The 18,146-nt window shown below is 38.9% G+C and overlaps 1 protein-coding gene across 1 annotated transcript in view; it reads left to right on the top strand.

Annotated features, from left to right (window-relative positions):
- The window catches only part of Adam18 (ADAM metallopeptidase domain 18), a 66,006-nt gene that overhangs the window by 19,362 nt on the left and 28,498 nt on the right, over window positions 1-18,146 (top strand). The window contains exons 6-10 of the mRNA XM_051170021.1: window positions 1,817-1,985; window positions 6,027-6,092; window positions 9,172-9,243; window positions 9,427-9,596; window positions 10,341-10,422. Of these exons, the coding sequence (XP_051025978.1) occupies window positions 1,817-1,985; window positions 6,027-6,092; window positions 9,172-9,243; window positions 9,427-9,596; window positions 10,341-10,422 (559 nt within the window). The remainder of the gene's footprint in view (window positions 1-1,816; window positions 1,986-6,026; window positions 6,093-9,171; window positions 9,244-9,426; window positions 9,597-10,340; window positions 10,423-18,146) is intronic.

The following is an 18,146-nucleotide window of genomic DNA, read 5'->3' as shown; positions in this document are numbered from 1 at the left end:
CAGTTGAGTCCTTTGCTGCTGCTTTTTCGGGGATCTCCTACTGGTCCCCATAGTGGCTTACTGGTTGACACCTCTGCCAGCACTGTGTAGCCTTTCTTTTTCCTCATCACCGCCAGCGTTTGCTAGTTTTGATTTTGGGTGTAATAGCCGTTCCTGCTGGGGATAGGAGGAATCTCAGGAGCATTCTCTCTTTCTTCTTCAAGTGTCTGAGCAGCTCTCCAAGGTCTTGGGCCTGGCTTGCAAGTGCTCTACCCCTTTACTAACGCACTTTACAGTTTGGTTTGCATTTATCTGTGGTTCTGTAGTTTTGATTTGTATTCATCTGATGGCAAGTGAGCCTGAACATTTTCCATATATCTGTTGGCCATTTGAACACATTTTGAGAAGTGAGTTTTACATCTTTTTTTTCCATTTATTGACTTGGTCACTACTTTTTTCTTAATTTTTATGGTTATACATATATATATGTGTATATATATATATATATATATATATATATATATATATATATATATTTCTAAGTACTTATCTAGTAGGACAGGTGAACAGCTGACAATATGATATGTCACTTTGCTGTGCAGGCATCTTTATTATTGTCTAAGCAAAGCCCTTGTCCATGCCTGTTCTTGAAGTGCTTCCTTTACATTTTCTTCTAGTACTTTTGGTGTTTCAGGTTTTATACTAAGTTCTCTGGTAAATTTTTAGTTACATTCTATATTAGTTAGGAGAGGGGTTTGTGTTCATTTTCTATTTGTGAGTATCTAATTTTCCCAACCACATTCACACAGACTTCTCTCCAACAAAAGACACTGATAGTGTATGTGTGCTCTGATTTCTGTGTTCTCAGGCCTAAACCATTGGTCTACATGTTTGTTCTATGTCAATAACCTGCCATTTTGTAACAATAGCTCTGTGGTGGAACTTGAAGTTCAGTATTTTGATGCTTTAAATTTCCTGACTTGCTCAGAAATACTTGGATGATCAGGGTCTTTTGTCCTTCCATGTGAGTCTTGGGATTCCCCCCCCCCCTTAGATTTAGATTGTAGCAAACCTGTGGGTTTCCTTTACCATCATGGCCATTTTATGACAGTCTCTTCCATTTGTTCCATTTGGTTACAGCCCTCAGTGGTGCTGAGAGACAGAATGGGTTTGTTGTCTGAAGGCACAGATCGTCCCTGGCCGACCTCATTCCATATTGGGTGTACAGCTGTTAAGAACAGGGAATTTCTCCTGCACGGGCCTGCTTGTCTGTTGGTAGCATTGTGGTGGTGTCTGTGTGGACCATGCCTTACCTTGGGCTATCTGGGCCTACTGCAAAGAGCCAAGCTTGAAGACAATTTTGTACTTTGCTCTGAGTTGCCTGTCTGACCCCATTTTTCCTCCCATCTTCCAGAGCTCTTCCTCTCTCCTCTCACCAGGACATAACTTCTCTTGTGGTGTTCTGATGCTTCCTATTCCCTGAAACATACAAAGTGGTCTTTTATTTTGTGTCACTTTCCAGGGACCTCATTAGATCTTGAATTCCAATACTGTCTTTGAAAAGGAGTGCACTGCTGCCTAGGACAGTGTGTACATGTGACCTCAGCAATCAGTAGCTAAGGCGAGAAGATGCAAAGTTTGAGGTCGCCCTGAGTTATATTTCAGAATTAAGACCAATAATGGTCACTTAAAAAATAGTGGCGCCTGCAAAAAGCCAACAGGGAAAAATGCATAAAACAGTTTGTTCCACTGTGGTTTCTTTATTCCTTGCTTTTCAGATGATAGCTTTGAGGGGGGCTGTGTATGGCTTTGATAATGATTGCCTTTCTGAAATCAGGGGGTTCCTGCAGTTGGAAAATATCAGCTATGTGATTGAACCACTGGAGTCCTCAGCAAGATTTGAGCACATAGTTTATCAAGTGAAAAATGACAGCCTAATGTCAGCAGAAAACTACAGTCGCATTTGGCAAGCAGACCAGCTTGATAAAGGTCACATCAATGCACAGGTAACCATAAGGGTTCTGGTCATCAAGGGACTAGGGAAACATTCCCATGGCTTGCCAGTCACGAGGGGAGACTAATACATTCCGTAGACTTTGGTTCTATGCCTTGACATAAAGCATTCAGATGTCACATAACCGGAAAGGCTGCCTAGTATTACACTTCAAGTTTATTGCTTTATGAGGCCTTTGCAACATTCTCATGTCAGTATTTTTCAAAGGAAGCATTTGTTATTGAGAACTATTGGACAGTGCAGGACGAGTCAATAGCCATCACTTTCAGGAGCCTGCTAAAAATGCTTTCAATGGTTCACATATAGCTTTATATACTAATTGAACATATTTTCTAAGGTAGGCAATTGCTTCTATACTGTTGGAGTTATAAAGAAATATTAATAGGTTTTAGCATCAGTTAAATTATGATTTTTAAAAGGATTCACTAATAAAATTACCAAGGAAATACTAAGCTACATAGAAATGAGAAATTTAATTCATTTAATGAGGCTTTGCCTCGTTCACCAACCAAAGATGGCTATAGACTGAGCAGTTTCTCCTGGACAATATAGAATGATAAAGAGAATAGATATACAGAAAAAATATATATATACATATATATATGTATGTATTTCCATCCATCCATACACACACACACACACACACACACACACACACACACACACACACACACACACACATATATATACATACTTCAACTTAATTAGAATTTAAGTGTGCTGAACTTGTGCCTTTGGAAACTCGTTCATCAGGGCCACTTACCAATTAAAAGACCTTTCCCCTCACCAGCAGAAACAGACATTTATCAAATCACCTTGAGAGAATCGCTTTGGCTGTTGGCCAGGTGCCCCGAGAGCACACTTTGCTTTATGACAGTTTCATCTGTGTCTCTGCCCCCTTTGAATTCACTTAAACACTCAGAAAGCATCATATTAAGAACTAAATGCTATAGTTTCTCCTTGCTTCTGAAACTCAGTTGCTCAGAAAACGTAACTCGGGCCTGGTACCTATGAGCCAGCTGTAGATGGAAGCACACATAAGGCAACACACGTTGTAACCTGCTCTATATAGGCTGTGAAAGGCTTCCGGTCTGTCCTCACAGGATCCCCTTAATCAGGAGGTGAGCCCAGGTCATGTGCTATTGAAGGGTTCTTCACTCGGTGTTTGGATGAGCTCTTCCCCGGGTAGGGTTAATTCTCATAACATTACGTGTGTGCTTGGTTTTAAGGGTCAAGTTGACACAGTCTCAGTAGGAGATTGTCTGGATGTGGTTATCGTTTGGGCATGTCTGTTGGGATTATCTTCATTAGTGGGAAGGTCTGCCCCCTCTGGGCTAGCACCATTCTTTGGTATTGTATGTCGCTATTTCTGGGGAGGCAGGAAATCAGTGGCAGATCAAAGTACGGATACCACCAAAGGCCAATTTAGTGAATCAATGTTTTATTAGGGTTACCTAGAGGGCTATGGGTGAGGGGCTACTTACAGGAGCAAAAATTACTCAAAGACAACTGCACCAACTTAAAAAAAAAATCACTACAACATGATTCACAAATCTGGAACCTGGAAGTAGCTGTTCCTGTAAGCAGCTCCACAGTAAGAGGATGTTTCTCATAGGCATCTTAGGTAGCCTGAGACTCCTTCAGGCAACTCTGACATGTGGCAAGGCTGCGTTAATGATGAAAGGCTAACTCATGCTGCTCTTCACCCAAGGGCGGACCTGATTTATTCAGAAGAGCTTTGGCCTCTCTTGTTCTAATCGGAATGTTAGTCTGATCTAAGAAGCATCTCTAAACAAAGGCATCCTCTTTAATATTGCACAGCACAGTGAGCGAATGTAGTGATGGAAATGGAGGAGAAGCGCTTTTTCTTAATGAATCTTTTACAGGGGTCTTGTGAAGGAGACAATTGTTTTTCTGGCCTTATTGACTCAGAACAACGCACAAAGCTACAATCGGATATCACCACCTATATATTGCCTCCAGCATAATTGAAGGGAGGGGTCATCATTTCCAATGCTTCACTGTTTTCACCAAATGGTCTTCAAACACATCCATTACGGGATTGTGGCCACAGGGGAAAATGAGGGACAAGGTCCATTGAGAGATCCAAGACATAGTAATAGGAATTAAAATGGTTTTCTTAGAGATCCATTAATTCTGAGCAGATTCAACATATGTAAGCAGAATGAGTACATAGTTATAAGTAAATGACTTTAGAGTATTTGGGTAACAGTTTGGTTTTTAAAGGCAAAACTTTAAACATTTCCCTGAAAGACCATTTCCATACAGGCTGGTCACTGGCTCTTCCAGGCAACTTGGCTGGACTAAGAGTGTCTCTTGGCAGGCCTTTTGGCATATATACCTTGGAGAACAAAAGATTTAGTCAATCTGGTCATAATTTTAGGGACTTTCTAAAGTTTTTGAGTTATCTACTTCCTGGACTTCTCTGTAGAGTGATTTGTTTCACTTCCCTTTATTTCAAAAGTGGGTACTGAGTCTAGTATTTGAAAATAAGCCCAAGTAATCTACCATATTACTGGTGTAGAAGAAAGCCCACATTTTACCCACTGTGTAGTTAAAAAAAAAAAAAGGAGAATAAAATATGGTATCCATTTGAGGCTGGAACTCAGTGCCTTGTAACAGAGTGGTTTGTCCTAGATAAATAATAGCCACAAACCTAATCAGATGTGACACTCAGTGACAAAACACTGGTCACTCTCTTGTTAAAATTTGATAAATTCAAATATGTCTCCTTTCATCACCTTACCCATCATGACACGGGATTATCTGGTGGATTATGCAATACTCCTGAATCCAGTGATGGAGACACACACTCAGAGAATATTAGACTGGCACATAAAAATCCACCACACTCCTAAACGACAAGGGAAGAGTAGACACAGTGTACACACAAACTACAAAGTGCTGATTTGATAAAGAACTGAGTAAATGAGACTGTAAGACTTGGACTACATTTTTTTTTTTTCTGAAAGTGATGTATGAATTTCACCCAACAGAAAAAAAAAAAAAAAAGCAATAATATAAGTAGATACATAGGTACTACATGTCAATATAAGATAGTATGTAGTTACATGATCTATGTTAGAAATAAAATGTGCCTCAAGCAAAATCTCACACCATAAACAACCACGATTGGACCCTTATTGGAAATAAAAGCACTTGAAAATGATTTAGAACCTAAGGCAGAAATCTAAGGCACAACCCATAGGAGAAAGAAAAGATAAACTGGCCTCTCTGAAAACCTCAGTGTTTCATTCTGCAGAAGACCCAGTGAAAGTAATGAACACGCGAACTCACGTGGGAGGATGCGATGAGGACTAATTCTCAGCTGATAACTTTCCTTTCCTGTGGGCTCCTAACTTTTTATGCATGTACAGCATTCTTTCCTCCTTCCTCTCTCTAATTCCTCTTGTATCCATTCCATTCCTCAAATTCATGGCTTCTTATTCTTAGTTGTAGTTGTTTTACACACACACACACACACACACACACACACACACACACACACACACACTGAGGGGGGAGAGAGAAGGAGAAGATTATGCAATACTCCTGTATCCAATGATGGAAATACATTTAGTGAATATTAGACTGACAGAAAACTCCACCACACTCCTATAAACATCAGGGAAAGAGGAGACACAGTGGAGGGGGGGGTGGAGTAGGGAGGAGGGAGAGGGTGAGGGGGAGAGAGGGGGAGGGTTGTATAAACACAGCCCACTGAGGCCATTCAGTGTTGTACATATGTTTTTAGAGCAGACCTCTTAGGATTGGCTGACCTACCAGGAGCTCACAGCACCCACCAGTGCCTGGAGTCCTCCTCCTCAGGGTGAAGCCCTCACAGGGAACCTTTCATGTTAAGGATGTTTTGAAGTGAAAGTAATGTTTTACAATAGTTTTTCATATTTAGGTCTTGACTGTGGTTTATGTATATCTTTCCTGATTTCTTTGCATGCTAACTTTTGCTTTTAGGATGCTCAGTACCCATTAATATTTTTTGGTTGTTTTACAGGATAAAAACACTTCACAACAATTACCTCAAAGTCTAAAATTGCACATTATAGTGGGAAAATCTTTGGTAAGTCAATCTCCTTTCTTGCCTGTTCTCTTCTATCTCACTTAACTCCTCATTCACTTCTGCCCTCTTCCATTTCTTCCTTAATTAAAAAAAAAAAAAAATAGAAACAAATGATTTGTTTTCTTTGAGCTCACAGGTGTTTTGGTGTGTGTGTGTGTGTGTGTGTGTGTGTGTGTGTGTGTGTGTGTTTCACCATCTTCTATAAGCCTTATTCTTCAATGTCTGCTTTATAAAATTCAATTTTGGAAAGCCAACTAAGCAGTAAGAGAATTATACTGTGATACAGTGCACATTAATATAAAGAAAGTGAAATTGTACAATGTTCATGGCAAAATTTTTTTTTTTTTTTTGGTTTTTCGAGACAGGGTTTCTCTGTGTAGCCTTGGCCATCCTGGACTCACTTTGTAGACCAGGCTGGCCTCAAACTCACAGCAATCCACCTGCCTCTGCCTCCCGAGTGCTGGGATTAAAGGCGTGTGCCACCACACCGGGCTCATGGCAAATATTTTTAAGGTAAGCAGTGAAGGATTTAACGGATGCACACAGTTGTAGAAGCCCAAATCAGGAGTCTTTGAAGTATGCTACGGTATTTATAGAGTGATAGGTGGGTTGACGCAATGGGAAGAGAAGTAATCACTATCCCACAACCATGTGCTTATGGGAGGATCAAACAAGGTGCCTGAATCCCAACCTAAGGCAAGAGCTTGTGCTTCGCTCCATATGTAGTGGGAGATGCTGGATAATGTGCAGCAAGAGAGATGGAATCAGTTAAGACTGCAGATTCAGTAAGGAGGAGGGAGGGGTAAGTGGTCAGAGAGATAGGCATGTGGAGCGGAAGAGGGGATGAAGGCAGAGATACTAAGGATGTTTGAAAATCCTATATGGAAACATACTACAATGCCAGTAGCTCACATATTTGGAGAGTGTGGTGAAGAAAGACTGGGGAAATGTTGGCCAGCAAACGTGTTGCATGGCTCTCTTACATCTTACGCTTGTGCTCACAGAGACTAAGTGCACAATCCCCCTCCCCCCTTTTTTTTTTTTCAATTAGAAGCTGAAATTTACCTGAACTTTGCTTGGCTGGTTCAACTCAGCTGTTTTGGCTCAAAGGCCTCTCCAAACTGACTGATCCAAACTGGCTTCTCCCAGCCCCTGACTGAATTGCTTTGGTTGGCTTCAAACTAGCTCTAGCAATCTGTTTTAATTTTCAGGCTCCTTCTCATCCTCTGGTTCATTCTGTCTTCACCTGTGTCTAGCTTGTTCTCTCTTCAACCCAGTTCTGTAAAACTGCCTTCTCTCTCTCTCTCTCTCTCTCTCTCTCTCTCTCTCTCTCTCTCTCTCTCTCTCTCTCTCTCTCTCTCACTCACTCTTTGGGTGCCAGATGTAAATGTGACTTTTATTCACTTTTGTAATTGTCTCTTGGGGGCTTACTGTTGAATAAACTTACCCTTTCTAGCTCTTTCTGAACTCTTGCTGTCTGGTTAGACTTAGCTGTTCTGGCTCAGACTGCTCTCCAAGCTGACTGATTCAAATTGGCTTCTCTCGGCTTCTGACTGAATTGCTCTGCTTCTGAACTTCTTGAACCAAACTGCATAAACTCAACTGAACTGCACTAAGCTGCCTCTACTCAACTCAGCTCTACTGTACTGTCTTCTTTGTCTTATCTGATTTTCTTTTTTTATTTTATTTTATTTTAAATTACATCTGTCCCCCACTGGGTAGAGAATCTCAGAGGACATCTATTTTGGTCTAATATTCATTTATAAGTGAGGATATACCATGCATGTCTTTTGGGGTCTGGGCTACCTCACTCGGGATGACCATTTCTAGTTCCATCCATTTGCCTGCAAATTTCAAAAATTCCATGTTTTTAATGACTGAGTAGTAATCCATTGTGTTAATGCACCACAGTTTCTTTATCCATTCTTCAGTTGAGGGTACTGTCTTCTTCATTGATGCTCAAATGGCTGACTCACCTCAACTCAAGTGCCTCTCACTGTGCTCTCTTAAATCTCTTCTCTTTCCTGTGCTGTTCTGGGGAGAGTTGGGTATATTCTATTCCATTAAATATTTCTCTGATTTGTCACTTTGTCTGCCTTTCAATTAGAAGTCACTTCAATCATGGGTGCTTTCTTCTACAATCTAACTTTACCCTCTGTTTTCCAGCCAGAGGGATTAAAGGTGTGCCACTCCAGCCAGTTCACACAGACGCAGAACATTTTTAGATATGATCAGAGCAGCCATGTTGCTGGATTAAAATTCCTCTATACATATGTATGCAAACCCTTGAGCTCACTTACATTTTTTGTTAATTAATGTTGTGATTTTATGGATATCATGAACATGCAACATAGATCACATATTATATAGTATTTGTCCTCTTTTGCACAGCATGGTGTTTTGAAGATTAATCTATAGCTTTTATTTTATACTAATGTGATGAATACTAAAGCTTGAGGCTATAAAGAATAAAGTTGCTATCAATACAGTTGCGTATAAAAATTTATAGATTATTTCTTTTGAGTATCCGCCTACAAGTGGAATTGTAATGCAATTTCCAGCTGTGGAGGTCCATTCATCATAGGGTGGAATCTGCAGAGCTATGCTAGTATCTGTTCTTTCATGCTTTTCCTATTAGAAGTTACACTGAGTCCATTCTAAATGCCGGTGTGTTCTTGTGTCTTTCTTGTTTTTTTTTTTTTTTAATAAGTTTATTTGTTCACAAGATGGGGTTTCTTTGTGTATCCCTGGATGTTCTGGGACTAGCTCTGTAGACCAGGCTGGCCTGGATCTCACAGAAATCCTTTTGCCTTTGCCTCCCAAGTGCTAGGATTAAAGGCATGTGCCACGACCACTAGGCTTTGTCATTTTTACTGAAAATTGTTAATTTTAAATTATTATTGTATTGTTACATATTTATATAATATAACAAAATAATAGTAAAATAACATTAAAATTATTAGCATATAAAATACTTGATAAGGCCTATGCTTGTCCTGTATTATGAAAATAATTCAGCAGTTGAAAATTTTTTATCATATTCATTTAATGAATCTTAAAAATTAAATTTGTATTTCAGTATGATTATATGGGATCTGACATCAAGGCTGTAACACAGAAAATTTTCCAGATTACTGGGCTTGTCAACACTGTAAGTTTAAAATTTTCAAACTTCTAATTTTGAAAAAATGTCTATAATTTGCAATTTATTAGTATGAAAAGTTAATCACTTGAATATATTGTATTAGCTTAATGTTCCCAATACTCTAGTGAACTTTTCTTTATTGTTTATATAATAGTTGATGTTTTTGAAACACTGTAATCCTGTTCATAGATGTTCAGCCAGCTGCAATTGACGATTATGTTAGCATCCTTGGAACTGTGGTCAGATAAAGATCAAATTTCTACTGACGGAGATGCTAATGATATTTTACAAAGACTTTTGGGCTGGAAAGGAGACTATCCTACCCTACAGTCTCCCCATGAGATAACACACTTGCTTATGTAAGTAAACAGGGTTCTGCATAGTAAGCAGATTAATAATTCCATTAAGCTCAATTTTTGTGATTGTTATACTTTTTAGTTTTCTGTAGGACACTTTGAAGATTTTATATACATATATTATATAATACTTATAAATTTTATTATATAAAATTATATACATGATATGTGTATATATTATAAAGGTGATAAAATAAAAACAACAATGGTCAATTTTATATTGGCCTGTTTTCATATTTAAAATAAAATTAATGTGAACAAATCCTGAATTTCATGAGTTTGTATGATATCAGCTTTATCACAGATTTTATCAGTCTAATCTCGTTAATAATATAAAATTTGTTTGTTTAATGCTATCCATCATATTAATGTATTTCATATCTACTTTTTCACCAGGATAGATTTGTGCAGGTTGCTTTGTAATTATTTAATATTAAGTTTGTTTCTTCTAAAAGTTCTTTTCTTTTCAACTTTCAGTGACCTAAAGAGTTACTGAACAGTAAGGGAAACTTAGTAACACTTCCAATAATAAAATAAAAGCAAATCTGGGAGCTAGGTGAAGAAAGAAAGTTGATATCAAATGAATAATTACAAATAATTTGGATATTTTGCATACTTCACTAGCTATGAAGATTACAACTTCTTATGTTTCTCAAGTAATTTTGTAACTTCATGAGGTTATAAATATATGCTTATATAGTGTTCTGCATAGTTACACGAATACAAAGTCAAACCATTATGGTGCAGTTACAGGGAACATCCGAGATATATTGGAGCAATATCACCAGGTGGAATATGTGATCAAAGCTATGCTGTGGGTGTTGGTATGGTATGTAATTTTCATTCTTCACTATATTACCACTTTCCGAAAACTTTATACTGTGTAAGTGCTTATGTAATGCTTAAATTGTTCTAACAGTTTGGTTTTTCCTATATATGTGTATTTGTTGAGGAAGTTTTGACTTATGATATGTAAACATGCTTTTGTTTTAATCCCAGGTGTGGGATATAATTTTATATACTTTTTACTTTTAGAATGTACTTTTATTTTGGTTCCCTTATATCTCCTTCTCCCTTTTCCACTCTAATCCTTTCTAACACCCCAACACTAGGTAGGAGAGAAAGAAGAATAGTGGGGAGAAGGAGCATAGTTTTCCTAGCTACTTCCCGCTGTTTAGGGCTGTCAGGTTCCTTGGGGGCAAGTCCAGTCCTCATTTCAAGATATCTCTGACTTCTTCTCATCAAACTGCATCGACAGCAACCAGGAACAGCAAGGGGAAACACCGGCAGCCTGCTCCTTTCTTGGAGACCCTAGTCTCTCTCTGGGTCTGGAATTTATTACCACTGTCAAAGACCACACCCCCGCACGAGGCAGTTCCCAGCTGACAAAGATCACAGACCCTCTCATGAGGGAGTTATCAGCTGTGGACAAACTGGAGCAGCCCCCATATGCCACATCTGGGATTAAAACAAAAACAAGTTTACATATCAAAACCCAAAACTTCTACAACATATATTTATTATTATTCTCTTGGGACAAAATTGCTCATATTTAAAATTAAAATCTTATTATATTAAAAATTTCAAGCATAATTAATATAGTACAGAGACTTGTGTATCCTTTACTTACTGTGGCATTTACTCAAGCTGCCTTAGATTTTTGAGCAACCCAAATATTAGCTCAAAAGTAAAAATGGCCCCATGTGTCCACGTTTAAGAAGTAGCAAAAGCCATCAACCTGTCTTTGCCATTTCATAACATTTCATGCTGTTTTCACGAATTCCATTTTATTCTTTTATGTGCCAAATAACAAACCAATATCAAATTACTTTGATTGTGCGATGACTGGCTCTTTCTGGATTTAATAATTGCATCACCTTGGTTTGTCCAAAATATGGCTGCCTTCCTACATGGTTGAGAAAGTCTTCTTTCTCTACTGTAGAGACATTCTGGGGACCTTGTCTTCTTGCCACTGCGTGCTGACTACAGGCTACACGGTTGTGACATGACAGTGCTTGTTTTGTCTCCTTTGGAACATATACATTTCTGTTTCACATTTCACTGACTCACATCCCTACAACTGAGAGAAAAAAAGAAGCCAACTATCATGGGAGTTGTATAATTATATATTATTATTAATTACTATATTATATATACTATAGATATACAGACACATACCATGGAATTTACTGGTCTCTAGTTGCCTTAACTTCCCCTTGAGAATTTAAAGCTATACTTATCTCTCCCACCTGTTTGTTGCTTGCTTGCATCCTCTATAAAAGCAGTTCTCAACCTGTGGGTGCCATGACCCCTTTGGGAGTTAAATGACCCTTTCATAGGGGTTCCCGAAGACCATTTGAAAAAAAAAATGAATATCTACATTAAGATTCACAACTGTAGCAAAGTTACAGTTATGAAACAGCAGCAAACATAATTTTGTAGTTGGGGGTCACCACAACATGAGGAGCTGTATTAAAGGGTTGCGGCATTAGGAAGGTTGAGAACCACCATTCTATAGAGATTCTCTCTCATTCTCCAATATGCTGGCTATTTAGAAGCCTTTTCTATGTGGATATGAATTAATTGCTGACCTGATAAGTTGTACTATATTAATTTTCAGTTAGATTTTGTTTTTTATATTTTCTCTCTAATCTTTGTTAATTATGTGCAAACATTTAAAACCATTTTATTTCATCATCTTTTCTCTAATTGCAGTGTTCTGTTTCATCTTGCTGCATCTTTAAGCACTTTTTTTTTTTTTTTTTTTTTTTTTTGCCTCAGTCCCTCACCCATGTGGTCTCAGATCCAAAACCTTCTGGCTCCTGCTTCCAGGCATCTCACGGGAACTGTGTATCCTATGCTTTCTTACCTCCAGCGTGTGTGTGTGTGTGTGTGTGTGTGTGTGTGTGTGTGTGTGTGTGTGTGTGAGTGCTGGTGACTGTGAGGTAACGGGGAGGCTTGCTTGGAGCATAGTCAGGTTTGTTGAGCTCCTTGCTTCTCTGTTTGCAGATCTCCTTTCTTCCTGAGAGCACTTTTCTATGAGTCCTGATAACAGTTCTTCGCTCATGTGGTAATGCTCCTGGATTGAGAAGTAACTTCCTTTTCTTTGTAAAAAAATATTTTTTGAGAAAAATTTTTTTTCTAATCTTTTGACAATTATATACATATACATTGCCATATTCATATTCATCCCCTCCAGTGCCTCTTCCTTTCCTGCTCCCTCTCCTTTTTAAGCACATCTAGTCCAGTTTGTGCTGGCAGACCACTCACGCCATTAAAAAAATGGCTTTCCCTCTCTAGCAGCAATCAAATGTCAATAGCTCCTCATCCAGGGGCTGGGACCTTATAGTCAGCTCCCCTCCTCCGTACTCAGATCTTGTCTGGCTTGAATTTGTGCAGGTCTTATATACACTGTCATAATTACTGTGAGTTCCCAGCACTCAGGAGGCAGAGGCACTGTGAGTTCGAGGCCAGCCTGGTCTACAAAGTGAGTCTAGGACAGCCAAGGTTACGCAGAGAAACCCTATCTCAAAAAAAAAAAAATACTCAAAACAAAACATAATTACTGTGAGCTTATATGTACATCTATCTGCCTCGTTATGTCTGGAAAAGTTTCTTTGAAATCATCTACCACCCCTGACTCTATCTTTCTGCCCTCTCTCCCATAGAGATGCCTGAACTTTAAGGGAAGGGGTATGATGCGGATTTCCATTTAGAACTGAGCACTCCCAAATCTCTTATTCTCTGTACCTTGACCATTTATGAATCTCTACATTAATTGCCATTTGCAGCAATAAGAGGCTTCTTTGATGAGGGCTGAGCGATGCATTGACCTATAGTTATAGCAGTAAGTCATTAAGAGTCATATTAATGCTGTATCCATTTAACACAATAATATTCAATCTCCTACTAGGGTCTATGACCTATCTAGCCAGATTCTTGATTTTGTTTACAGTGGCAGGTATAAGTTCCATCTCATAGAGCGACCTTAAATTAAAAAAAAAAAAAAAAAAGTGATTGGTTACTGTCAGAATGCTCATGCCACTTTTGCACCAGTGGGCAGATCTTCAGCTTGGCCATTAACATATCTCTCAGTGCTCGTAACTGTGTGACACTGATAATTACTCTCCTCCTCCAGTGGTGTGCATATCACCTTCTAGCACTATGAAAGCAATCCATTATGGACGAAGCTTCCAGCTGACTACCAGCTAGATTTTTCCATGTTGTATGCGTGAAGTACATGATGTCTTCAGTAATAGTGTCTTGATGTTAAATAAGTTCCGGAGAATAGCAAATGTCACTGGTAACAGCCTATACAGTTAGTGTTTGGGTGTCTACAGTGATCCTCTGGTCAACAACTGAAAAAGAGATAACCCATTCCCAGTGCCGCTGGAAGTAATCTATGGCACCTAGTTGGAGCATAACTTGATTTCCTAGTCCCAGAGTTCCCGAGTATCTTCTGTTGTTTCACTGATGATCTGCAGCCTGATAAAACAGTTCTTTCCAGCACTCACGGTAGAGAATTGCGTTTCTCTTGTAAGCATGAGATACATATAACTGAGTGTCATGCCTCACTCTTATTTTGTTCACTCGTTCTTGCAGAGTTTTAACGCAGGTTAGTGCACAGAGTCACTAAATCTGTTACTACAAGACTTTAATTGGGATGATGCTACAATGTAAGACAGTTGTAGATGTTTTTGCATGAACAAAGATAAGTGAAGCCCAAGTCCCTCTGTGATGTTCTTGTCAACTAAAGCAGGTTATCCTCGTCTGTCTTGGGGATGAATGTTGTACATTAATTTCTCTTGCTGTGATTACTCTGACAGAATACAGTTTAACGGAGAAAGGGACTAAAAATCAGCTTACAATTCCAGTTTACAGTCCATAAAATCAGGGAAGTGATAGTGGCAGGATCTTAGAGCAGTCATGCCCACAGTCAAGAGCAGTGAGAAATGAACGTGTTTGTGCTTGCTTGCTTGCTTGTTCTCAGCTCAGTTTCTCCATGTTTATGTAGCTGAGGAGCCCCTGCCTCTGTGATGGTACTGTCTAGAGTAGGCTGATTTTCTACCATCAACTAAGACAATCCTCTGCAGACATGCCCACAGGCCAACCCAATGTGGACAATCTCTCATTGCAACACATTTTCTAGGTGATTCTAGATTGTGGCAAGTTGACAAAATGAATGTTTACAGTCAGCCCTTTCACTTCTCTTGATTAAAGGTCCTGCAGTGATCTTACTAGTATTTTATACCTTACGGTATGAGAAAAGCTCTAGTCCTTGCAGAAAACTGCAAGAGCTCAATTTCACCACTGCAATCTAAGAGTCAACTGTGTGCCAATAAAATTCTATTCACAGATAGTCAAATTTGGATGAAATATGGTTTTTATGTACCACAAAATATTTCTCTTTTGAATTTAAAACGTATTTTTAAAATATAAAAAGAATTCTTTATTGTAAACTACAGGAAAGCAGACAGCAGCTGGATTTTGCCTGGCTGGTTTGCCAACCCTGTAACAGTCTCCTCAGGCCTTTTGTTCATAAAGAGTAACCAAGATGGGAAGTGGTTCTCTGGAAGAGGCCAGGAAAGATCTTGCTCTTCTAAACTGACATTCATCAGAGTACCAAATAGAGATGGATACTGAGGGATCAGAAATATGAAAAACAAACAGGTGGCATCTCCGCTACATTCACTTTCTGGGGCTTCCTGGGCATTTGCGGTAGTTTGCTTTCCTGTGGTTGTCTTTATGTGAGTTTGGAATCAGAGTGGGCGATCACTGTAGCTTGGTACTCTAAGCTTTCCTTCTCTATGCCCCTGCAGCAGTTCAAGAGCGGGTGCTGTCATCTTTGACTTCTGTGGAATTCCGTTGTGAGGACTTTGACTCTTTTTAAGTTTCTTCATTATTAGTGCAGATTAACGCAGTTGTTTTATTTGTTATATATCTATGATTTCTATTTCTTCCTAATTTCAGTTTTGTAGTCTGAATGTTTCTCAAATTTCTCATTTTTTTCTAATTGTCAACTATGAAAGCATGTAATTACTTATAGTAGTCTCCTACAACTCTGTATGAGGCATCTCCTTTAATGTATTTCTCTCCTTCTTGATTTTGAGTCTTAATTTTGCTTTTCAACTTTTCATAAAGCTTATTTTTTCTGTTACATAAATTATTTTTCTATGCTCTGATTCTCTTTGTGTTTGTTTTGTTTTACATTTTTTAACAAAACAAAAAATTACTTATTCTTTCAAAGAATCAATACAGACATTTAGAGAGCCACACAGATTTATGTAGAGAAAAGAACATCTTAAATAAATACTTAGAATTATTAATTGAAAGCCCTGGCCAGAGGTCTGATGGTGTAATAATTTACAAAGTAAAAAGAAATGAAATATGAACACTTCTAGCTACAATTCCATTTCAGGTCACTGCATAATGCATATTTTCACTAAAGCAGCAGATAGTAGATAAACATAGTGACAGAAACTATAATTTTAGAAGCCATGCTTTGTATGATACATCACATACGGTACATCTAGCAAAAGAAGAGAACACAGTAGAAGCCAAAGTTGAATACTTATCAGAATGCCATCTTAGTTTCATGGCATTATCAAACTGCATTACTTTCCTCAGATCAATATAGTTTAATTATGATTCTAAAATATATGTTATTCATTACGTAAAAGACTTCTCAGTCCACTGAAGGTTTCTATTTTACCTCTTAATTTCATAGGTTTTATTTTTTTTAGTGTTATCCTATTTTTTTTTATTCTTTGAAATTGAAATGTAACTACATCATGTTCACCTTCTCTTTTCTCCCACCCATCCCTCCATGTACCCCACCTTGCTGTCTCTCAAATCTATGCCCCCCCCCTTTTCTTTAGTAAATAATACATAAACTGTACAAGCACAACATCTTCAGTCTGCTAGTGTTACTTGTAGGTGTATGGCTTCCGGGCTGACTGTATTCTTAAATAACAAACGGGGAGTTGGGGCTCTTCCGCTCTCAGCATTCCTTAGCTGCCTGTAGTTCTAGCATCCTCTATTTACCCCCTTCTCTATTGCTTCTCCGTCTCCTCTTTTAAATGGGTCCCTTTCATATCCCCTGGCTTCTGCAGTTACTTCAGTATATGCATTCATACCGGAAGATTTGGAGCACGGAGGCTCAGAGGAGAGAGAACATGCAACGTTTGATTTCTGTGTGGGCCTGGGTTACCTCACTCTATTTATCCACAACGTTCATGTTATTATTTTTATTCATGTCCAGGTGGTGTTTCAATGTGTATATGAGTGGTTTCATCTCCTACCTATTGTGACTAGAACAGCCATGAGTGTGGCTGAGCAAGTATCTGTGGAGTAGGGCGTATCTTTTGAGCATGTGCCAAGGAGTGGTATTGCTGGGTCCTATGTTAGATTTATTTTCGCCTTTTTGAGACTTCATCACAGTAATATCCAGAGTGGCTGGTCTAGTCTATACTGCCACCAACAGTGAAGGAGGAGGTCCCTGTTGCCCACACCCTCTGCAACATTTGTTGTTTTGCTGATCTTTGGCGTTCTGAATGGGGTAAGATGAAATCTTAAAAGTGTTTTGATTTGCAGTTCCCTAATTGCTAGAAACAACATTTTTTGAATTAATCCTTAACATTTTTTATTTTTTTCTTTTTCTTTTTTTATTATATTTTTTTATAAATCTCTTCAGGCTCCAGGCCCATGTTTAAACTTAAGTTGACAGTTAGGATGCAGCAATGAAATAATCTTATAGCTGGGGCGTGGTCACCACGATATGACGAACGGTATTGAAGGTTTGCAGTGTTAGGAAGCTGAGACCCACTGGATGAGATGGAATGAAGTCAAGTGAACAGGGAGAGCGAGGCTGGGATGCAGAATGTGTGTCCTGGTCCAAGCCTGGAGTGTTGGAGTAGGTCTAACTGGGTAGAGATGTAGGGTTAGCCCAGGCAGCAGAGGCAGAGTGGGCCTTGGCAGAAGCGGTGCAGGCAGCTGTGGCCAGCACAGGTTGGGGCACCAGGTTGGGACGGGGCCAGAGCTGGTGTGTTGAGGATGGTGTGAGGAGGTGAACTTCAGGCTGATTCACCAAGCTAGCCCTTCGAAGACGGTGTGGCACGGCACTTTTTACATCTGCAGAAGGCATAGTGATGGTGTCGTGCCTGAAATTATTTTGAACAGTTCAACTTAAACTTTGTTTTATTTTGAGGAGTCTCTTCGTCTATGTGACTTTATCCAATCACTTGTTTTCAGTTAGACTGTTTTAAAAGTAGAAGGCTGCGGCGCCTGTGTTACTGGCATTAAGAGTCCAGCTTCATCTGCGTTGGTGGCATAGTGGTGAGCATAGCACATTACTTCCACCTCTGATGTTCCCAAATTGAATGCCATTACCCATGCCCTGTTCTGGATTTAACTTTCAGATTTCAACATTCAGGATTTCAAACTTAGACATGGCAGGTATCAGAAACACATACCTACTAGCTATTTTTTTTTTTCATACTGATAGAATTTTTCTGTTTTAAGTTATATACATATGTCAGTATGTACAATTTTATA

Source organism: Acomys russatus, chromosome 27 (genome assembly GCF_903995435.1).
Source record: "Acomys russatus chromosome 27, mAcoRus1.1, whole genome shotgun sequence".
In the NCBI taxonomy this organism is placed as follows: domain Eukaryota; kingdom Metazoa; phylum Chordata; class Mammalia; order Rodentia; family Muridae; genus Acomys; species Acomys russatus.
The sequence above is the reverse complement of the archived record's forward strand: the minus strand, read 5'-3'. Positions and strand labels throughout refer to the sequence as shown.